Raw genomic sequence first — 23,868 nt, forward strand, 5'->3', positions numbered from 1 at the left:
GGATATACCCTGCCCATGTGATGTGAGCAGGGAGCAGTGCTGTGTGTCTGACGTGCAGAGCCAGCCCCACACCTGTGAGCCCCCCCGTCTAGTGGCACATGTGCAGAGTGAGGTTGGTCGCTGCATTTGGCAATGGCAGGTGAATGTCCCATGCCTGTGTGTGTCTGTGTACTCTGCTGCGGTAGCGTCAGTGGCCTGTGGCATGTGACTGCTTAGAGGTGCTGCACATTATCCTGGTGTAGCTTGTGATGCACAGTGTGAGCCTGGATCATTGATTGTGTAGTTGCCCTCATTCCACCTGTGTCCTTTCAATGGCACGTACTGCTTTTGCCCTTCCCCAGAGGATCATGTCCCTATGACAAAGGTGCAATGCGTTGGATGCATACTATGGCTTGTTGTAAACAGCAAATGTGTTCTAATATGTGTCTCTGTGACATGTGCCAGGTGTATTGATGTAGTGTCACTTGTTCATCCTCACAGGTAGGCGCCTCTGCCATGGAGCAGATATGGCTGACCGCCGTCAGCGCCGTGAGAAATGCGGATGGTCGGAAGCGGCGCCTGTCCCAGGTGAGGAAACGCTGGCAGGATATCCGGTGCTGGACGCGGAGGATCGCACGGGTCCTGCTGGGGGACTCACCTGAGAGCCATAAGAACCGCGGGCGCCGCCGACTGAGCCACATCCACAAGCGTGTGCTGCCAGTGGTCTTTCCAGACTTGGAGATGCGCTTACAGGAGATGCAGCAGCAGGAAGGGGGTAGGTACATGTGTGCTTGTTGTGTTTCACCAGCATTTGTAAGTGCACAGTTGCATGGATACACTGCCAGGGTTTAAAGGTGCTGTGCAGATCCAGTTACCCACTGTATAGCTGTGCTCTCCTGCCTCCCTTCCCCTCCTTGCAATGTGTTCCCTGGTCTGTGTGTAGTCACTCCTTCACAAGGTTATCTAGGCTTGCGCTTTCTCCACGTGAACTATGCCTGTAGCATCATGTGTGGGGGTGGTGTGTAACAGGTTTTGGGACCTTGCCTGTGCCCTGTCCAGTTAAGTACATGTGGGTTCCATGTCAGTTGGCACTGATGCAGAGTACAGACATGGGAGTTAGTCTCACAAGTGTCATGCCTTACAGTGCGCATGTCCTATGTTGTGGCCTGTGACATGATGTGCATGAGTGTGCGATACGCATGGTGCAGGGATGGTGGCGTGTGTTGCAGTCATTCCCATTCAGGACCATGGAGCTGTGTGGCCACTACTGTCCCCTGGGGCATATTTTCCTAGATGTCATGTGTGTCATCACAAAACGTGGACACTCTCAGTGTCTACAGCATAGGTTGTGCTCTGTGCCATTGTCCCCTGGCACCATGTATCTTGACGTGAAATGTAGTACAAGTGTCCACTGTACAGCCTGACCTGATTTTCCTTGTTCATAGTCACAGTGGCCAGTGCCTGTGTGTCTTGTTACAATCATCTGATGCTGGCCATTTGTATATGATTATTTGGACAGGCGCACCTCGGCTATTTGGCGTCCAATCTTGCATTTATGCAGCCCCTGTGTATTTCACCCAGACTAAGAGATGTAAGTGCCACCTGTGTCTCAACAAATTGTCTCATGTATGGGGTGGTTGGTGCGGGGCAAGCCTACATGTCAAAACCTGAAATCTCCTTGCTAGTTCTGGCCAGTGTGTGATGTTTGGCTGGACATACACTCAAGGTGCAGTGAGCCAGTCATGGTGGGTATGTTTTCAGTATTACCTATGCAGCATGTGCCTCAAGCTCATGGATTTGGTCCCTCCTCATCCCTATTGTCGGCAACGCTGTGTGGTGCAGATGCAGTGCTGGATTGTCCCCAGGGCCTGGCTCCTATGTCAAACTCCATTTCATGTCATTTGCTATTGTGTCATGCTCTCCATGGATTTTCATTGGCATGGTGGGTCAACCAACTGTGTGTTGCATGCCCTACATTTGTACCTTGTTTTGTAGATGTTACTGATCTTTCTTTTCAGGCTGTGCACTGTAACCTATGTAGATTGGACTCATGTGACATACGTATACAGGTGTGTGATTAATTGCTGTCTCTTCACCTTGCCCACAGCATCGTCGGGGGACACGGAGGGAGACATGAGCACCAGCGTTGACATCGTGGCTGGCACATTGAGTGGTACAGAGGCGGAGGAGAGTGAGGCCGAGGACCTGTCCACTGGCACCACCGAATATGAAGCCGACGGGTCCGAGGATGATCTCTCCGAGTGGGCGGAGGCTGCACCACCAGCTCACAGCGGCACAACATCGCACCCCGCCCCCTCCATTGCCATCAGCCGCCTCCCACTTGCTCGTGTCCCTTCCCAGCGTGCCCGGTCACCACATGTCTCCTTCCTGCCAGGCACCGCACCCCCTGCCCCTGTCTCCACTGCTGCCGCCAATGCCGAATCTGTGGACATCCAGCGGCAGTTGCAGATTGGTCAGGCTGCGATCCTTAATGTCCTCCATGGCCACAGCCAGGTCCTCAACAACATGGAGGTATACTTGGAGGGCATTCACTCATCGCAGACTGACCAACGCAGCTTGCTGAGGTCGATAGACTCGACACTGACTGCAGCAGTGGGTCTCCTGCAGCGCTACGTCCAACCCCCTACCCCTGCCCCATCCACACCTCCCACTCCCATGCCTGTCCCACATACACCCAGACGTCAGCATGCACCCACCACGACGGACACAGGCACCACACCAGCAGGGAAGGTCACCCGCACACCTCCTGGCACGCACACACAGGGTGAAGTAGGCACACCCACTGGGTCGGGGGGCAAACGTAAGACACGCAGCCAGAGTGGGAGTCCGCACTCCACCAAATCCACTCCCTCCAAATCCCCTCCCCTCAGCTCTCCTGGCCACATATCACACAAAGACTCCTTCATGGCCGCTCTGTCCCTGAGCCCCACAGTGACACCACCCCGCAAGCGGTCACGGGAGTCCCCGGTCAGGGTGGTTGAGTCCCCCCCCTGTCTACACCCTCCCCCAGTGGCGCTGCGACCCATCCCTCTGACCCCCCCCCCCCTCCTTGGGGCCTGTGGTTCCTTCGGGTGCAGGGGATTCCCTGGAGGACCATGCTAAGGTGTGCAGCGAGATCCTGGCCTCCGCCTTTGGCCCTGCCCCACCCCCTGTGGTGGAGTCCTCCATCCCTGCACCCACGATGCCTACCCTTCGCCCTCCTGTCCCTGCGGTGCCTGGTTCTTCCCCCCCACATGATGCCCTCACCCCTGTGGAAGACGACGGAATCTAACTGTGCAGGCAAGCTAGGGGACACGCATCCCACTGTGTCCCCCATCCAGCTGTGACTTCTGGACTGCCCTATGGGCTTTGTAAATATTGAACTTCCTACAAACTAGATTTTTTGGTTCATGCTGAATAAAGCAATTCATTTTTTTCCACTTGGAACACTATTGCTTTGCTGGTATTGCTGTTGGTGGGGCTGTTACATGGTTTTGGGTGGTGTTCATGTGTTGGGTGTGTGGGAAATGTAGTAGTGTGCTGGTCATAGGGGGGACCCTGGGATCTGTGTGCCATCACACGGTGTGTAGGAAGGTGGATATCTGACTATGGTTACCCCCAATTTTTTGCCTAGTGTCAAGCTGGTTTTTCGACTTAGTAGGCCTGAGATCCTGCCATTCAGGGTCTCAGCCTGTCTGCTCTCACTCTAAAATGGACTCCATGCACCCTAGGTGCACAACCCATTGGAATTAGATCACCCTGTGAGCCCCTGTACCAGTGTACACTAGGTACCCAGGGCATTGGTGTATCTAAGGCCTACCAGGGGCTGAAGCATGTATTGTGCCACCCATGGCCTGGTCTAACAAATTTGACACAACTGGCTGATCACTCAGCTGGGGTAAGTTGGTGTAACCACCTCTTACTTAGGTGTAGTATACCTATACCTAACCTTAAATGGGACACATGTTAACCTATAAGTCACTCCTATGGCAGGCCTTAACAATCCTGAAGGCAGAGTGCTTGGTTCCATGTGAGATGGTGCTCTGGCATGAGCTGAGCCTGTCTGCAGTGGTCGGAACCACTTCCTTCTACTGTTTCCAGATATCGTCATACCATATACTCTTAAGTGCATTATGAACCTCGCGGTTAAATGCTATCTTTGGTTTGGCTTTATCAAAACATGTCGAGTAAGGTGTCATACGAATTGGAATACTAACCCCTCGCCAATTCTGGCGACCGGGTTAGCATTCCACCCTTCTAGAGGGACACGACATGTACAGTACCTGAAACCCGGGTAAAATCAGACATAGCCTCAGCTCCACAAAATGGATGCTGCCACCACAAACACAAGTCTGCCCTCCTGCTGCTGGGAGTCCTTCCAGCTTGGGAGGTGTGGACAAAGGGTTTCCTGCCAGGGGAGGTGCGTGCACCACCCCAGACAGGATTTTGTGTATTGGTCAGGTAGGGCTTGAAAGAACAAGACCTACCCCGTACACAAATTTATTTAAAAATTCTTAAGTAGTGCGCAGGTACTCAATGTCTGTAGTGCCTGCCTCGCTCTCACTCAATGGTGTTATTACCACATATATATAAAAAGAGTTGTTGACCGCTATAACCGGGTGCAGTCACTTGGCGGTGGCAACAACAACGTGATACTTAGTGTTAAAAAGTTTCCCCATCCTGTAGTGCTGTAAAAACCTGCTAGTGATCAGATCAAAACCAAGGAAGGTTAAAGAGGTAAAGAAGGTGTGATAGGACGTCAGCGCCTCACGGAAGCAGCCCCAACGAGGTATATGTAGACAGGTACTCGCCTACTACCTCCTGTTGTCATCATCGGTCGCTGCCGCCCAAACAGAAGCAGTAAAGGTGGAAAGGAAATTTATAATGTGCGTCACTCAAACCCTCGTGATAGTCCTAATGACTAGTGTCTACAGGGCAACCTATGTATTGAAATGGTGTATACTAATCTACAAAGAGCAGGAAGTGTCGACCCAAATTTGGTGAGTTGAGCCTGATCAGGACTCAAATCACTCGAAAATAAAACCGAGCAGCACTACACTGGCTATACGGTACTTTATTCTCAGCTGTGTCGCTTCTCATTTAAAAACCGACATGTTTCGTTGCCTTATATACTTTACCGGCAACTTCATCAGGGCTGGGGTCGACTGGTCTCTCTGCAACGCTGGTGTAAACCAGCAATAACTTTTGGTCAGCACCTGGGGGAAACATAATTAAAAACACATATACTCAGTATCTCACCCACCCGGTCACAACTGGTCTTACCGAGCAAATGCTCATCATCCATATCAATGGGTTCACGCTTAACAGGGATATTTACCCTCAAGATGCTGTTTGGCAGCATACCTGCACCTTCATTGTGTAAGTGTCTGAGGTATTTTGCACCAACCCTTTGGCTGTTTCATTCAGAGCTGCGGAACTTCGTTTCTGAAAAGTGCACACGTAAAACATACATATATCACACACAGTAGGCTTTAAAAGTTGGTATAAGAACTGTTGAGACACCTCAATTTAAGTGTCATGTCTCAGCTCTTTAGCTGTATCCAAGTGTTGGCCGAGCCCTACCGTAATGTCTCAATTAAGAGTTCTGAATTCACCATTGAATGCTTTGGTGCTATAATTGGTTTCCTAAGCGGTTACACATAGATACCAACTAGCGCTGTCTAGCATATTCAACATGGTTGCCTGCTATTTGAAAGTCCATGTTAACTTGCTACTACGCGGCTGAGTCAGCGTGTGCTTGTTAAGCCTTACCGAACACCCTGCCGTCCCCCCTCCTCGTGGAGAATGCGTCCTGCCCTCGTTATCTAACGTGAAGAAGAGAGCACCCCCTGCTTGGCCCGGAGTCCCGGGTCTTACCTCATCAGTCTGAGCGTCGGTACTGGACTCACCCTCGATCACTGGGAGGTGGCCCGCTTCCTATTTAAATGTGTAATTCGCGCGGTGGCCGCGCATGCGCATTCAGTTGTTAAGGGTGCCGCGCATGCGCAAAGAGTTCTTGAAGGGGTGGGCTGCCATCTTAGATAAACCGCTACTATCAACTGCACTGTGGTAGTTATCTACCTGATTATTTGGAATGTTAGTGTCAGCTCCTGACTCAAAGGAAGGGAGGTGGCCCGCTTCCTATTTAAATGTGTAATTCGTGCGGTGGCCGCGCATGCGCATTCAGTTGTTAAGGGTGCCGCGCATGCGCAAAGAGTTCTTGAAGGGGTGGGCTGCCATCTTAGATAAACCGCTACTATCAAATGCACTGTGGTAGTTATCTACCTGATTATTTGGAATGTTAGTGTCAGCTCCTGACTCAAAGGAAGGGAAAGAAAAGGCAAAGTATGATGTGACAACCTCCTCCCTGCTTAAATAATGTGCAATGCGAGCAGTAGGTGTATTTATGCGTCTAGCCCGGTGTGTTCATATCTACTCTTCAAAGGGCTATTTATAAGGGCGGTAATGGTTGTGGTGGAATCCTACATCTCAACCACGCCCCCGTCAGAGGGTTTGGGAGTGTATGCCTGACTCCGCTTGGTTCTGTGGTGGTAGTACTAGGTCGATGACCGCACATAGGAATGTGTAACCATGACGTAATGTTGTTTTTATATTTATGGTGGTAGACAGATGTTATAATACCACCTTACTCCATTCAATGAGGTCATTGAGTCCCTGTTGGTCTACCTTCTCCTGGTAAATCCAGCGGGCCTCTTTTGTCAAAAGCCTTGCTTCCATATTGTAGGAATCGCCCATAACACGTTCAAGGACTACCCATTTGACATCTCTGGGGTTATGTCCAATTGTCAAGAAGTGTTGTACCAACTTGGTGGTCAATTTGCCTGCCCTGATGGTGCTGAGGTGTTCCTGTATTCTAATTTTCACCTTGCGGGTGGTAAGACCAATATAGTGCATGCCACAAGGGCACGTTAGCCTGTAGATGACGTTCTGAGTGTTGCAGTTGCTGAATGAATTCAGATGCCAGATCTTCCCATTACTCAAAGAGACATTCTTAGTAACGGTGGTGAGCTCACACACTGAGCATCCCCCACATTGGTAATGCCCTGGTGGAATGCTAGTGTCCGTGGACTTGGTCTGGGGTCGTGAGTGCACTAAACGGTCACGCAGATTAGTGGACCGCTTAAACGCAAATCGCGGGTGTGGCATCGTCATAGTTGGAGTATTAAGTAAAGGCCAATGTTTTCTGATGACTTGTCTGATTTTGGTAGACAAGGGGCCAAAGGTAGTGACAACCGGGATACAATCGCTCTTCGTTTTAGGTGTTCTTTCTAATAGAGCAGCTCTCGGGGTGTTCATGGCTCGTTTACGTGCTTGTTTGATGATCTTGGTGGGATATGATCTCTCCTCCAGCTTGTTGGATAGGACTTGGGCTTGTGTGATGAATTCCTCTGTAGACGAACAGTTCCTGCGGTATCGCAAGAACTGTCCCACAGGTAAGTTGTCTCTCAGTGCTCTGGGGTGATACGACCTGTAATGCAACAGGGAATTCTTGTCGGTTGGTTTTTGATGAACATTGGTGACAATCTTGCAATTTTCTGCCCTGATGTCTAAGTCCAAGTATGTGGCTGTGACGTCACTGATGGACCAGGTGAATTTCAGACAATCATCCAAGTTGTTCAACCACACGAGGAACTCTTCCAAGTCAGTCCTCGATCCCGTCCATATGCATAGAACGTCATCTATGTATCGCTTCCAGAGGACAATATTCCTCTGGAAGGGGTTGTCATGGTGTAGGACGTATCCAGCTTCAAATTGCCCCACATAGATGCACGCTAAACTGGGAGCAAATGTAGCTCCCATGGAAGTCCCGGACACTTGCAGATATAGCTGGTTTTTATAGGCAAAGAAGTTCCTTGTGAGGGCCAGTTCGACACACTGGAGCACGAATGATTGTGGGACATCATAGAACCATTCACACGATTCCAGGGCCCGTGCTGCTGCCACCAGCGTGGCTGCCTGGGGAATACTCGTGTATAATGATTCGATGTCAATTGTCACCAGAAATTGATGCTGTGGGTCATACTCGATGTCTTGGAGGATCCTCAATACGTCGGTAGTGTCCTGGACGTAGGAGGGCTGCGTAATCACACACTCCCTGAGGAAAAAGTCGGCAAATTGGGACAATGGTTCCAGTGTAGATTGAATGCCCGAGACTATCGGCCGCCCGGGAGGGGGCCTTTGTGCTTTATGAATCTTCGGGACAATGTAGAAAGCCGGGACCCGTGGTTTATCGTTGATAAGGAAATCAGCCTCCTTGGCCGTCAGCCATTTCTTTTCTTTGGCCTCTGCGACCATAGTGTGGATAGTCGCCTGGAGGATCTTGGTGGGGTCCCTCATCAACGGTTGATAATTTTGGCGAGCACCCAAAAGCCTGGACACCTCGGCTTCGTAATCAACTGTGTTGAGCACAACCACTGCCCCGCCCTTATCTGCAGGTTTGATGGTAATAGTGTCGTTCTGCTGCAGAGATTGTACAGCTAGCCAGTCAGCATGAGTCATATTGCTGCGGTTGTAGCTGTGTTGCTGTTCCTCGAGGACAGTGATGTCCTGTATCACTTTTTGTTCGAAAACCAAAACCTCAGGGCCAATAGAATGCATGGGGGGACAGAATCGGGAGGGGCGTCTGAGATTAGTAGAGAAGACCGATGGGGCTTCTGCTTCCTTTCCCTCAAAAAATTTTGTGAGTTTTATTTTCCTCATTAAGCCATGCAATTCACTCCTCAATTTGAAGCTGTCATGCTTTGGTGTCGGAACATATCCCAAGCCCTTGTTTAGAACCCTCTGTTCATCAATTGTTAATACATGTGATGATAGATTGACCACAATGTTGTTTTCCTTCTTTGTTATTAGAGCGGTGTTCTGCCCCTGCTGCGTGTGATCCTGGGTGAGGAATTCTGCCACTGTACGTTGTTGTTGTGGCGTCCTCTGCCTCTGCCTCTGCCCCTGTGGCTGGTCCCTCTCTGGTCCGGGGGGCGCTGTTCTAAAAAATTCCTCAGTAGGACCCCTAGATCTTCATTGGACCTATCCGTGGTGTTGAACCTTACTCTTTGATTGGTGCCTGGGATGGAGCCTGAGGTGGAGGGTTGCTCAGTGAGGTCGTCATCCTCACTGCTCGTGTTATCAAACGTCCAGTTATTGAACGTGCGTCTACCTTGGCGTCTGCCACCCCTAGTCCCTCGTGTGTAAGATGGTAATTCTTGAGGTTGCTGGTAATGGCTGTCCTCGACATACGGGAATGCCCATTCGTGGCTGAACCTTTCAAGGTTCCTTTTGAGTCCCTTGATCTTTTGGTTCACCATATAGATCTGATATTCCGCCACATCATTCTGGATGATTGTAAATTGCTCCTTCAGATCTTTTATGGTGGTATCAGCTTTAAGAGCTGTTTCCAGATCTAGAATTTCCTTGAGGAGATCCTCACTCAGCCTTTTGGCAGTATTTATAATTAATACCAACCAGTCGCGGGTACACTTGTTAGCTATATAGCTCCAATCTACTCGAAACCGCTTGTCCTCCAGGAAAATCCTGGGCTCTATGCGGACTAGTAGACTGGCTGGTGCTGCCCCTGCTCTGAGGTATTCAGTCATGAGGGCGCCATGTAGGGCTATCCTGATTTGTCGTTTTTTAATGTTGGACAGTTTTTCCCATTCTTCCCTAGCTGAACCTACGCCACTCAAGGGTGCATTAGGGAGGAGTGATGGACCTGACAAGATAGAGGCAATGTGGTCGTCTGTGAAGGCCAAACAAAAGCGGTCCATGGTGTAAACCGGAACTATCTACGGGGGGTAGTGCGGAAAAAGGCGGACAGTACCTCAGCTATACTGTGCTGGACAAAGGACCTGACCGGAGACGTGAGATACCAAGTGAGTGTTCCCACAAGCTGTGGGAAGTGATCTGGTATGTGTGCCTAGAATGTGAACTTAAAAATTGCTCTCACGGCTAAGCTGCCGTTCTCATATCTCTCAAAACAAGGGAGCCTAGGGGGTTAAAGGGTAGGTGGCCCCCCTCTCAAAGTCATGAAATACAACAAGACCTACCCCGTACACAAATTTATTTAAAAATTCTTAAGTAGTGCGCAGGTACTCAATGTCTGTAGTGCCTGCCTCGCTCTCACTCAATGGTGTTCTTACCACATATATATAAAAAGAGTTGTTGACCGCTATAACCGGGTGCAGTCACTTGGCGGTGGCAAAAACAACGTGATACTTAGTGTTAAAAAGTTTCCCCATCCTGTAGTGCTGTAAAAACCTGCTAGTGATCAGATCAAAACCAAGGAAGGTTAAAGAGGTAAAGAAGGTGTGATAGGACGTCAGCGCCTCACGGAAGCAGCCCCAACGAGGTATATGTAGACAGGTACTCGCCTACTACCTCCTGGGCGAGTACCTGTCTACATATACCTCGTTGGGGCTGCTTCCGTGAGGCGCTGACGTCCTATCACACCTTCTTTACCTCTTTAACCTTCCTTGGTTTTGATCTGATCACTAGCAGGTTTTTACAGCACTACAGGATGGGGAAACTTTTTAACACTAAGTATCACGTTGTTGTTGCCACCGCCAAGTGACTGCACCCGGTTATAGCGGTCAACAACTCTTTTTATATATATATGTGGTAAGAACACCATTGAGTGAGAGCGAGGCAGGCACTACAGACATTGAGTACCTGCGCACTACTTAAGAATTTTTAAATAAATTTGTGTACGGGGTAGGTCTTGTTGTATTTCATGACTTTGAGAGGGGGGCCACCTACCCTTTAACCCCCTAGGCTCCCTTGTTTTGAGAGATATGAGAACGGCAGCTTAGCCGTGAGAGCAATTTTTAAGTTCACATTCTAGGCACACATACCAGATCACTTCCCACAGCTTGTGGGAACACTCACTTGGTATCTCACGTCTCCGGTCAGGTCCTTTGTCCAGCACAGTATAGCTGAGGTACGGTCCGCCTTTTTCCGCACTACCCCCCCGTAGATAGTTCCGGTTTACACCATGGACCGCTTTTGTTTGGCCTTCACAGACGACCACATTGCCTCTATCTTGTCAGGTCCATCACTCCTCCCTAATGCACCCTTGAGTGGCGTAGGTTCAGCTAGGGAAGAATGGGAAAAACTGTCCAACATTAAAAAACGACAAATCAGGATAGCCCTACATGGCGCCCTCATGACTGAATACCTCAGAGCAGGGGCAGCACCAGCCAGTCTACTAGTCCGCATAGAGCCCAGGATTTTCCTGGAGGACAAGCGGTTTCGAGTAGATTGGAGCTATATAGCTAACAAGTGTACCCGCGACTGGTTGGTATTAATTATAAATACTGCCAAAAGGCTGAGTGAGGATCTCCTCAAGGAAATTCTAGATCTGGAAACAGCTCTTAAAGCTGATACCACCATAAAAGATCTGAAGGAGCAATTTACAATCATCCAGAATGATGTGGCGGAATATCAGATCTATATGGTGAACCAAAAGATCAAGGGACTCAAAAGGAACCTTGAAAGGTTCAGCCACGAATGGGCATTCCCGTATGTCGAGGACAGCCATTACCAGCAACCTCAAGAATTACCATCTTACACATGAGGGACTAGGGGTGGCAGACGCCAAGGTAGACGCACGTTCAATAACTGGACGTTTGATAACACGAGCAGTGAGGATGACGACCTCACTGAGCAACCCTCCACCTCAGGCTCCATCCCAGGCACCAATCAAAGAGTAAGGTTCAACACCACGGATAGGTCCAATGAAGATCTAGGGGTCCTACTGAGGAATTTTTTAGAACAGCGCCCCCCGGACCAGAGAGGGACCAGCCACAGGGGCAGAGGCAGAGGCAGAGGACGCCACAACAACAACGTACAGTGGCAGAATTCCTCACCCAGGATCACACGCAGCAGGGGCAGAACACCGCTCTAATAACAAAGAAGGAAAACAACATTGTGGTCAATCTATCATCACATGTATTAACAATTGATGAACAGAGGGTTCTAAACAAGGGCTTGGGATATGTTCCGACACCAAAGCATGACAGCTTCAAATTGAGGAGTGAATTGCATGGCTTAATGAGGAAAATAAAACTCACAAAAAAAATTTTTGAGGGAAAGGAAGCAGAAGCCCCATCGGTCTTCTCTACTAATCTCAGACGCCCCTCCCGATTCTGTCCCCCCATGCATTCTATTGGCCCTGAGGTTTTGGTTTTCGAACAAAAAGTGATACAGGACATCACTGTCCTCGAGGAACAGCAACACAGCTACAACCGCAGCAATATGACTCATGCTGACTGGCTAGCTATACAATCTCTGCAGCAGAACGACACTATTACCATCAAACCTGCAGATAAGGGCGGGGCAGTGGTTGTGCTCAACACAGTTGATTACGAAGCCGAGGTGTCCAGGCTTTTGGGTGCTCGCCAAAATTATCAACCGTTGATGAGGGACCCCACCAAGATCCTCCAGGCGACTATCCACACTATGGTCGCAGAGGCCAAAGAAAAGAAATGGCTGACGGCCAAGGAGGCTGATTTCCTTATCAACGATAAACCACGGGTCCCGGCTTTCTACATTGTCCCGAAGATTCATAAAGCACAAAGGCCCCCTCCCGGGCGGCCGATAGTCTCGGGCATTCAATCTACACTGGAACCATTGTCCCAATTTGCCGACTTTTTCCTCAGGGAGTGTGTGATTACGCAGCCCTCCTACGTCCAGGACACTACCGACGTATTGAGGATCCTCCAAGACATCGAGTATGACCCACAGCATCAATTTCTGGTGACAATTGACATCGAATCATTATACACGAGTATTCCCCAGGCAGCCACGCTGGTGGCAGCAGCACGGGCCCTGGAATAGTGTGAATGGTTCTATGATGTCCCACAATCATTCGTGCTCCAGTGTGTCGAACTGGCCCTCACAAGGAACTTCTTTGCCTATAAAAACCAGCTATATCTGCAAGTGTCCGGGACTTCCATGGGAGCTACATTTGCTCCCAGTTTAGCGTGCATCTATGTGGGGCAATTTGAAGCTGGATACGTCCTACACCATGACAACCCCTTCCAGAGGAATATTGTCCTCTGGAAGCGATACATAGATGACGTTCTATGCATATGGACGGGATCGAGGACTGACTTGGAAGAGTTCCTCGTGTGGTTGAACAACTTGGATGATTGTCTGAAATTCACCTGGTCCATCAGTGACGTCACAGCCACATACTTGGACTTAGACATCAGGGCAGAAAATTGCAAGCTTGTCACCAATGTTCATCAAAAACCAACCGACAAGAATTCCCTGTTGCATTACAGGTCGTATCACCCCAGAGCACTGAGAGACAACTTACCTGTGGGACAGTTCTTGCGATACCGCAGGAACTGTTCGTCTACAGAGGAATTCATCACACAAGCCCAAGTCCTATCCAACAAGCTGGAGGAGAGATCATATCCCACCAAGATCATCAAACAAGCACGTAAACGAGCCATGAACACCCCGAGAGCTGCTCTATTAGAAAGAACACCTAAAACGAAGAGCGATTGTATCCCGGTTGTCACTACCTTTGGCCCCTTGTCTACCAAAATCAGACAAGTCATCAGAAAACATTGGCCTTTACTTAATACTCCAACTATGACGATGCCACACCCGCGATTTGCGTTTAAGCGGTCCACTAATCTGCGTGACCGTTTAGTGCACTCACGACCCCAGACCAAGTCCACGGACACTAGCATTCCACCAGGGCATTACCAATGTGGGGGATGCTCAGTGTGTGAGCTCACCACCGTTACTAAGAATGTCTCTTTGAGTAATGGGAAGATCTGGCATCTGAATTCATTCAGCAACTGCAACACTCAGAACGTCATCTACAGGCTAACGTGCCCTTGTGGCATGCACTATATTGGTCTTACCACCCGCAAGGTGAAAATTAGAATACAGGAACACCTCAGCACCATCAGGGCAGGCAAATTGACCACCAAGTTGGTACAACACTTCTTGACAATTGGACATAACCCCAGAGATGTCAAATGGGTAGTCCTTGAACGTGTTATGGGCGATTCCTACAATATGGAAGCAAGGCTTTTGACAAAAGAGGCCCGCTGGATTTACCAGGAGAAGGTAGACCAACAGGGACTCAATGACCTCATTGAATGGAGTAAGGTGGTATTATAACATCTGTCTACCACCATAAATATAAAAACAACATTACGTCATGGTTACACATTCCTATGTGCGGTCATCGACCTAGTACTACCACCACAGAACCAAGCGGAGTCAGGCATACACTCCCACACCCTCTGACGGGGGCGTGGTTGAGATGTAGGATTCCACCACAACCATTACCGCCCTTATAAATAGCCCTTTGAAGAGTAGATATGAACACACCGGGCTAGACGCATAAATACACCTACTGCTCGCATTGCACATTATTTAAGCAGGGAGGAGGTTGTCACATCATACTTTGCCTTTTCTTTCCCTTCCTTTGAGTCAGGAGCTGACACTAACATTCCAAATAATCAGGTAGATAACTACCACAGTGCATTTGATAGTAGCGGTTTATCTAAGATGGCAGCCCACCCCTTCAAGAACTCTTTGCGCATGCGCGGCACCCTTAACAACTGAATGCGCATGCGCGGCCACCGCGCGAATTACACATTTAAATAGGAAGCGGGCCACCTCCCTTCCTTTGAGTCAGGAGCTGACACTAACATTCCAAATAATCAGGTAGATAACTACCACAGTGCAGTTGATAGTAGCGGTTTATCTAAGATGGCAGCCCACCCCTTCAAGAACTCTTTGCGCATGCGCGGCACCCTTAACAACTGAATGCGCATGCGCGGCCACCGTGCGAATTACACATTTAAATAGGAAGCGGGCCACCTCCCAGTGATCGAGGGTGAGTCCAGTACCGACGCTCAGACTGATGAGGTAAGACCCGGGACTCCGGGCCAAGCAGGGGGTGCTCTCTTCTTCACGTTAGATAACGAGGGCAGGACGCATTCTCCACGAGGAGGGGGGACGGCAGGGTGTTCGGTAAGGCTTAACAAGCACACGCTGACTCATCCGCGTAGTAGCAAGTTAACATGGACTTTCAAATAGCAGGCAACCATGTTGAATATGCTAGACAGCGCTAGTTGGTATCTATGTGTAACCGCTTAGGAAACCAATTATAGCACCAAAGCATTCAATGGTGAATTCAGAACTCTTAATTGAGACATTACGGTAGGGCTCGGCCAACACTTGGATACAGCTAAAGAGCTGAGACATGACACTTAAATTGAGGTGTCTCAACAGTTCTTATACCAACTTTTAAAGCCTACTGTGTGTGATATATGTATGTTTTACGTGTGCACTTTTCAGAAACGAAGTTCCGCAGCTCTGAATGAAACAGCCAAAGGGTTGGTGCAAAATACCTCAGACACTTACACAATGAAGGTGCAGGTATGCTGCCAAACAGCATCTTGAGGGTAAATATCCCTGTTAAGCGTGAACCCATTGATATGGATGATGAGCATTTGCTCGGTAAGACCAGTTGTGACCGGGTGGGTGAGATACTGAGTATATGTGTTTTTAATTATGTTTCCCCCAGGTGCTGACCAAAAGTTATTGCTGGTTTACACCAGCGTTGCAGAGAGACCAGTCGACCCCAGCCCTGATGAAGTTGCCGGTAAAGTAAATAAGGCAACGAAACATGTCGGTTTTTAAATGAGCAGCGACACAGCTGAGAATAAAGTACCGTATAGCCAGTGTAGTGCTGCTCGGTTTTATTTTCGAGTGATTTGAGTCCTGATCAGGCTCAACTCACCAAATTTGGGTCGACACTTCCTGCTCTTTGTAGATTAGTATACACCATTTCAATACATAGGTTGCCCTGTAGACACTAGTCATTAGGACTATCACGAGGGTTTGAGTGACGCACATTATAAATTTCCTTTCCACCTTTACTGCTTCTGTTTGGGCGGCAGCGACCGATGATGACAACAGGAGGTAGTAGGCGAGTACCTGTCTACATATACCTCGTTGGGGCTGCTTCCGTGAGGCGCTGACGTCCTATCACACCTTCTTTACCTCTTTAACCTTCCTTGGTTTTGATCTGATCACTAGCAGGTTTTTACAGCACTACAGGATGGGGAAACTTTTTAACACTAAGTATCACGTTGTTGTTGCCACCGCCAAGTGACTGCACCCGGTTATAGCGGTCAACAACTCTTTTTATATATATGTGGTAAGAACACCATTGAGTGAGAGCGAGGCAGGCACTACAGACATTGAGTACCTGCGCACTACTTAAGAATTTTTAAATAAATTTGTGTACGGGGTAGGTCTTGTTGTATTTCATGACTTTGAGAGGGGGGCCACCTACCCTTTAACCCCCTAGGCTCCCTTGTTTTGAGGGCTTGAAAGAAACCAGACATGCCTGAGGCTCACAAGGAGCCTCGGTGCATATGCCAGTTCAATCCGGTCCTGGGGCACACCAGCCCCGGGCCTGGGGCGAGCTGGACAAAGGATTGGGGGTGTAACCACCCCCCTTCCTGGTCCCACCCTTAGGGAGGGACCTAGCAGGTAGTCCGGCCCCTAGAATCCGCTTAAAGGTAGGAGCTGTGTCCTAAGACTTCAGACATCCTGGAATCAACTTAACTACAAGAAGAAGACGGGAACTTCGACGCTCTGCCGCACAGAGGACTGAAGGAAATCTCCCCTGTGGTCAGGGAGTGACCACCTTGCTAACGCAAGCACCATCCAGCGAATCAACGTCTGCTTTGCCGCCTACTCCCGCCGGAGCCCGAGCCCAGAGACTGACAAGACCTGGACCTCCAGACCTCTCACCGCCCGATCCACAGTCCCTGAAAAGAAGGAACCCGTGGAGGCACCGAGACACGTGGAGCCAGCCATCTTGAAAAGACCACGACAAGCTGCAAGCGCAACAACCGAGGCTCCCTCCAAGTTGTGCTTTGGGATCTAAGAAGCCCAACCCCCGAGCAGCATCTGCACCAAAGGTGAGCCCTCCAGCATCTCTACGATCTGCGTGGGGCCCTTCTGCATTTTGCCACTCGACGCGCCTAACCGGTTGCTGGCCCGCTGGCTAGTGGCCATCTTGGCGACGAACTTCAAGAACTACACCACTGGTCTGGTTGCTCCAGACTGGCCCTTGCTCCCCTCCAAAGAAGCAGTCCCTCTGACCTTGCTGGTCAGAACCATCCGCTTATTTCGTTTTCCACAACAATTGCTTTTGCCAAGGCTTGTTTGCTTTGATCAAGTCGCCGACACCGCCGACAGCAACAGCCTGCATGGGACAGCTCGTGAACTGACTCCTGGACGTCGTCGACCTTCAGGGACCACGTGGCTGCAGAGACAAGCTACACCTTTCTCCTGTTTGCACCCGACATTGCCTGGTACCCACCTGGTGCCAGGCTGGTCACTGGCTAGTGACTGTGAACACTGTCCCCTCTGCTTACAGGTCTTCTACAACTCCGATCCACTCTTGGATCCACCGCATCCCTTCCGGACCGACCGCCTGCAGCATCTTTAACTTCAGGCACCATTGAACAGATAGAATAAACCCGACGCACTTCGAGACCTATGCACCCGCTTCCTGTGGGTGAGGTAAAGCTGGCACTCGGGTGCCCAAGTGTAGAGTATCATCTCTAGTGTCTGTGTTTCCAATATTGAGTTCATAGTCCATCCGGAAGATCCTTTTTGCAGTAACTTTGTAACTTTTACGCACCCATTGAAAACCTATGGGAGCTCGCGTGTGACTATTTGCTCTGCACACGCAACCCGTGGACCTCCTGGTCACTAACTGAAGTTAGCTCCTTGTAGGCCCAGCGATTCTAGAGGCCCTAGGCCTTTTCCCTTTTCTGTTCGTGGTACTTATACCACTATTTTAGTATATGGTTTGAGTGGCCACCAGGGCCTATCCATATAAAGTGCAACTTCTGTGTATTCTAACGTATTCTTGTTTAACGATTTGTGCTCCTGTGCTCATAAAGAGTCTAGGGGATGCTTTGAGAAATAAATACATATATATTTTCAATATATATCTGTGTGGTGTCCTTTCATTGATATAAAAGGGGGTTACATTTGGTAAAACAGCCTGCTTAACACGTTTCACGAGTTTAGCCTCAAAGACTGCTTAGCCTACGCTACCACTAGGGCAGCTAGTCCGAAAAGGTTGACTTACAACCACACCATAAGGGTTGCTTGGCATGGTACAAGGTGGTCACTTTAACTAGTGAACATCATATACCAGGCCAACTTCTCACATTGGTGAGCAGCGGTTGGATTTGAGCTTGCTGTGTTTTACCATTGTAATCTCTTGGTTACCAATTGAAAGATCACATAGGTACCTGTAGGTACATATAAAACAAGATTAGATATACTTAAGTTCTACTGAACTTAGTTGTTGTAGAGCAAAGGGAGTAGCACACCCTGACTACAACTACTAGATAGGTTTAGTAGGTAAACCCAAGTGTAGGTAGATTGCAACACATCCACCCACACTTAAGAGCAATGGCTGGGGCAGAGGGGTCCACTGTACCCATCTCTGTTGAGAGTCACCCCCAGAGGGCACCATCCATCTTTGCTACCCTTAATCAAAATGAGCTCAGGCAGTTGGCAAATAGCAGGGGCCTTAAACAGCCCAAGAATCCTACTTCTGCTGAACTCAGAGAGCTTTTACAGGCTGATGAAGATCAGAGAGCTCTCAGGAAAGCCTCCCAGTTAGGCCCCTTATGGACAGGAACAGGAGGCCCCCCTTCTGAAGATGCTACTGAAATACCCCTTTCCAATAGTCATCCCTTAGATGAGAATCATACTACAGAGGAGGAAAGTGAGGGGGATACAGGAGGTAGTGAGGATGAAGGGAGAACTAGCCCAGTGCCAAGTGTTATACGTGGCCCAGCTAACCTAAGGCTATTGGGGACTGACAATGGGATCACCCCATTGGATCTCCCCAGTGGACTTAACCAGGGGTTTGGGAGGCAAAGGAATCACTCAGGTGAATCTAATGCTTCTCATACCTCTAGAGGCTCTCAAGGTCACTCCAGGAGAAGGATGACCACCCCTCAGAGGAGGGAGCATGAGGCCAGAATGCAAGAAGCCCAGCTGAGGATCAGGAAACAGGAGCTAGAAGTAGCTCTGATGGAAGAGAAACTGAGTAAGGCTAGGCAACCTAGAGAGAGTGGGTCTATACCCACTGGTGGCAGCAATGTCCCTAGGGACAAAGATAGGGTCTTTGATAATAGGAACCTGTCCAAGGTCGTGCCCCCCTACAAAAGTGGGGATGATATCCACAAGTGGATGACTGCTCTTGAGAGAGCCTGCAAAGTACAGCAGGTTCCTGAAGACCAGTGGGCAGCAATCTTATGGCTCTCCTTTGAAGGAAGAGGCAGAGATAGACTCCTCACTGTTAGGGAGGAGGATGTCAGAAATTACAGAGCCCTGAAGAGTGTCCTAGTTGATGGGTTAGGCTTAACCACTGAACAGTACAGGTTAATGTTCAGAGATACCCAGAAGACACAGACTCAGGACTGGTCTGAATATGTGGAATGTGCCACTAAGGCTTTGGAGGGTTGGTTGCTGGGAAGTAAGGTGTCTGATTATACAGGATTGTACAATTTGATGATGAGAGAGCAGATTTTAAGTAATTGTCAAAACCAGCTTCTCCATCAACACCTGGTAGACTCAGATTTGACCTCTCCCCAAGAATTGGGAAAGAGGGAAGATAAATGGGTCAGGACCAGGATCAGGCCTAAAAACAAGGGTGGTGACCAAAAGAAAGATGCCACCAAGCCTCAAGAGAAGGGTGGGGATAAAGCAAAAGAGAAATCTTCCTCAGGGCCCCAAAACTCCACACAGGGTGGTGGGTCCCAAGCTCCCTCCTCTACCACAGCTAAAAAGCCTTACTGCCATGAATGTAAAATTCCTGGGCATTGGAAAACTGACAGCAGTTGCCCAAAGGCTAAAACCAAAACTGTTCCTACAATTACTCCTGTCACACCACCTATTACTGTCAGCAGTAATCCCCCAGGTGGTGGGAGTGCCCCCAGAAATCTGGGTGGGTTTACTTGGGGAACACAGGGGGACCCTGGCTTAGCCAATTCCCCTACAGCAACTACTCTTGTCTGTGATGGTGGCATGGGGTTTGCCAACTTCACTGCCTGTCCCAACACTTTGGGTAGGTACAGACAGGAGCCCTACATCAATGGTACAAAAGCTGAGGCCTACAGAGACACTGGAGCTAGCATCACTACGGTGGCCCATTGGCTAGTTCCCTCTGAGCAGCTTTTGCCTGGTTTCTCCTACCAGGTAACTAACATTGATGGCAAACAGAACAGTCATCCCATGGCAGAGGTATGTCTCAGCTGGGGAGGTGTCACTGGCCCTAAAAGGGTGGCAGTGTCCCCAACCTTGCCTGTAGACTGCTTACTGGGGAATGACTTAGAACTCTCAGCCTGGGCTGGAGTTGAACAAGACACCCATTCTAAAATGGTAGGCCTTTCACAAAAGGGTAGTGGGGATGTGCCATTCACAACCCCTGTCCAAATAGATTTCCTCCCTGGAAAGGTTGGAAGGGCAGTGGTAGCCACAGCCCAGGCACAGACAGACTTCCCTGTAGAGACTGGCAGAGCTGTGACAGTCACAGCTCAAACACAAACTGAGTGCCCCCCTGAAAAGGTTGGCAAGGCTGAAATTGTCTCAGCCTATACTCAGACTGACATAGGTGTAGTGAAGCCTGAAACGATGGATCACTCCACACAAACAGAGAGTAGTGGGGAGGAAGAAAAGTCTCCCTCTCCCCAGACATTAGGAAAAGGTCAGCCTCCTCAGGGATCTGACCTCACCCCTTGTGAAGGAACTGCCCCAGAGGTAGCCAGGCCTGGCCTGGCAGAGCCTCTGATGTCAGTGGCCCCTTCCAAGGTGGGACCCAGTCTGGTGCAGGTAGCCTGCCTCTCTCTACCCTGCCTCAGTCAGCCCAGGGCTGCAGAGGTCAGGGAGGCCAGTGGACCCCAAGAGGGCCCCTGTCCCCAAGAACCCCCCCATCAAAAGAATGAGGATTGCCTGGCTAGTAGCCCTAGCCAGGTGATGGGTAAAAACATTCCTGAGGGATCTCCTTTTCAGGTAGTTAGGGACCTCCCCCAGAGGGATTCTGTTGGGCACAGGCAAACATGGGACCTTAGGGCCCCAAACCTGACCTGTCCCTCCAGTAAGCCCACAAAAGGGACCCAGCCTCCAGCTTTAGGTAGCCAGAGGCTGACCCTGAGAGCACAGTGCAACTCAGTTAAGGAAAGAAAGGCATCCATGGTGGAGGATGATTGGAGGAAGCTGAGGCCTCACTTTGAGGACACTCACTTCAGTACTCCATCTCAACACCAGCCTTTTACTTTGCCAAGACACACCAAAGGTAGAGATTCCCTATGGTGGAGACCCTCTGATACCCTTAGGGTGAGGGATTGCTTAGTGGACCATGAGACAGGGGGTAACCATGCCAGTGCTGGTTCTTCCTTATATGGCCACTTGGGCAATATAGGCTTACCTGGTCAAGGTCAGCCTTATCTCCCTTCGTTTGGGGGGGGGTTGTGTAGGAAGGTGGATATCTGACTATGGTTACCCCCAATTTTTTGCCTAGTGTCTAGCTGGTTTTTCGACTTAGTAGGCCTGAGATCCTGCCATTCAGGGTCTCAGCCTGTCTGCTCTCACTCTAAAATGGACTCCATGCACCCTAGGTGCACAACCCATTGGAATTAGATCACCCTCTGAGCCCCTGTACCAGTGTACACTAGGTACCCAGGGCATTGGTGTATCTAAGGCCTACCAGGGGCTGAAGCATGTATTGTGCCACCCCTGGCCTGGTCTAACAAATTTGACACAACTGGCTGATCACTCAGCTGGGGTAAGTTGGTGTAACCACCTCTTACTTAGGTGTAGTATACCTATACCTAACCTTAAATGGGACACATGTTAACCTATAAGTCACTCCTATGGCAGGCCTTAACAATCCTGAAGGCAGAGTGCTTGGTTCCATGTGAGATGGTGCTCTGGCATGAGCTGAGCCTGTCTGCAGTGGTCGGAACCACTTCCTTCTACTGTTTCCAGATATCGTCATACCATATACTCTTAAGTGCATTATGAACCTCGCGGTTAAATGCTATCTTTGGTTTGGCTTTATCAAAACATGTCGAGTAAGGTGTCATACGAATTGGAATACTAACCCCTCGCCAATTCTGGTGACGGGGTTAGCATTCCACCCTTCTAGAGGGACACGACATGTACAGTACCTGAAACCCGGGTAAAATCAGACATAGCCTCAGCTCCACAAAATGGATGCTGCCACCACAGACACAAGTCTGCCCTCCTGCTGCTGGGAGTCCTTCCAGCTTGGGAGGTGTGGACAAAGGGTTTCCTGCCAGGGGAGGTGCGTGCACCACCCCAGACAGGATTTTGTGTATTGGTCAGGTAGGGCTTGAAAGAAACCAGACATGCCTGAGGCTCACAAGGAGCCTCGGTGCATATGCCAGTTCAATCCGGTCCTGGGGCACACCAGCCCCGGGCCTGGGGCGAGCTGGACAAAGGATTGGGGGTGTAACCACCCCCCTTCCTGGTCCCACCCTTAGGGAGGGACCTAGCAGGTAGTCCGGCCCCTAGAATCCGCTTAAAGGTAGGAGCTGTGTCCTAAGACTTCAGACATCCTGGAATCAACTTAACTACAAGAAGAAGACGGGAACTTCGGCGCTCTGCCGCACAGAGGACTGAAGGAAATCTCCCCTGTGGTCAGGGAGTGACCACCTTGCTAACGCAAGCACCATCCAGCGAATCAACGTCTGCTTTGCCGCCGCCTCCCGCCGGAGCCCGAGCCCAGAGACTGACAAGACCTGGACCTCCAGACCTCTCACCGCCCGATCCACAGTCCCTAAAAAGAAGGAACCCGTGGAGGCACCGAGACACGTGGAGCCAGCCATCTTGAAAAGACCACGACAAGCTGCAAGCGCAACAACCGAGGCTCCCTCCAAGTTGTGCTTTGGGATCTGAGAAGCCCAACCCCCGAGCAGCATCTGCACCAAAGGTGAGCCCTCCAGCATCTCCACGATCTGCGTGGGGCCCTTCTGCATTTTGCCACCCGACGCGCCTAACCGGTTGCTGGCCCGCTGGCTAGTGGCCATCTTGGCGACGAACTTCAAGAACTACACCGCTGGTCTGGTTGCTCCAGACTGGCCCTTGCTCCCCTCCAAAGGAGCAGTCCCTCTGACCTTGCTGGACAGAACCATCAGCTTATTTCGTTTTCCACAACAATTGCTTTTGCCAAGGCTTGTTTGCTTCGATCAAGTCGCCGACACCGCCGACAGCGAGAGCCTGCGTGGGACAGCTCGTGAACCGACTCCTGGACGTCGTTGACCTTCACGGACCACGTGGCTGCAGAGACAAGCTACACCTTTCTCCTGTTTGCACCCAACATCGCCTGGTACCCACCTGGTGCCACGCTGGTCACTGGCTAGTGACTGTGAACACTGTCCCCTCTGCTTACAGGTCTTCTACAACTCCGATCCACTCTTGGATCCACCGCATCCCTTCCGGACCGACCGCCTGCAGCATCTTTAACTTCAGGCTCCATTGAACAGATAGAAGAAACCCGACGCACTTCGAGACCTATGCACCCGCTTCCTGTGGGTGAGGTAAAGCTGGCACTCCGGTGCCCAAGTGTAGAGTATCATCTCTAGTGTCTGTGTTTCCAATCTTGAGTTCATAGTCCATCCGGAAGATCCTTTTTGCAGTAACTTTGTAACTTTTACGCACCCATTGAAAACCTATGGGAGCTCAAGTGTGACTATTTGCTCTGCACACGCAACCCGTGGACCTCCTGGTCACTAACTGAAGTTAGCTCCTTGTAGGCCCAGCGATTCTAGAGGCCCTAGG

At 50.0% G+C, this 23,868-nt stretch overlaps 1 protein-coding gene and 1 long non-coding RNA gene across 3 annotated transcripts in view; one reads left to right on the plus strand and one right to left on the minus strand.

Annotated features, from left to right (window-relative positions):
• The window catches only part of LOC146811892 (uncharacterized), a 252,533-nt gene that overhangs the window by 128,393 nt on the left and 100,272 nt on the right, over positions 1-23,868 (plus strand). The gene's annotated exons all lie outside the window — the stretch shown is intronic.
• LOC146811893 (uncharacterized) lies at positions 4,651-7,831 on the minus strand. The gene is made up of 2 exons (XM_085614540.1): positions 5,857-7,831; positions 4,651-5,424 (listed from the first exon to the last, which is right to left on the minus strand). The coding sequence occupies exon 1, from the start codon at positions 7,798-7,800 to the stop codon at positions 6,613-6,615; it is 1,188 nt and encodes a 395-aa protein (XP_085470666.1). The 5' UTR covers positions 7,801-7,831; the 3' UTR covers positions 4,651-5,424; positions 5,857-6,612.

This window comes from Triturus cristatus, chromosome 7 (genome assembly GCF_964204655.1).
Source record: "Triturus cristatus chromosome 7, aTriCri1.1, whole genome shotgun sequence".
Lineage (NCBI taxonomy): Eukaryota > Metazoa > Chordata > Amphibia > Caudata > Salamandridae > Triturus > Triturus cristatus.

Coding starts and splice junctions, on each gene's coding strand:
- LOC146811893 (XM_085614540.1), bottom strand. CDS start 7,800: ATGGGAGCTACATTTGCTCCCAGTTTAGCGTGCATCTATGTGGGGCAA.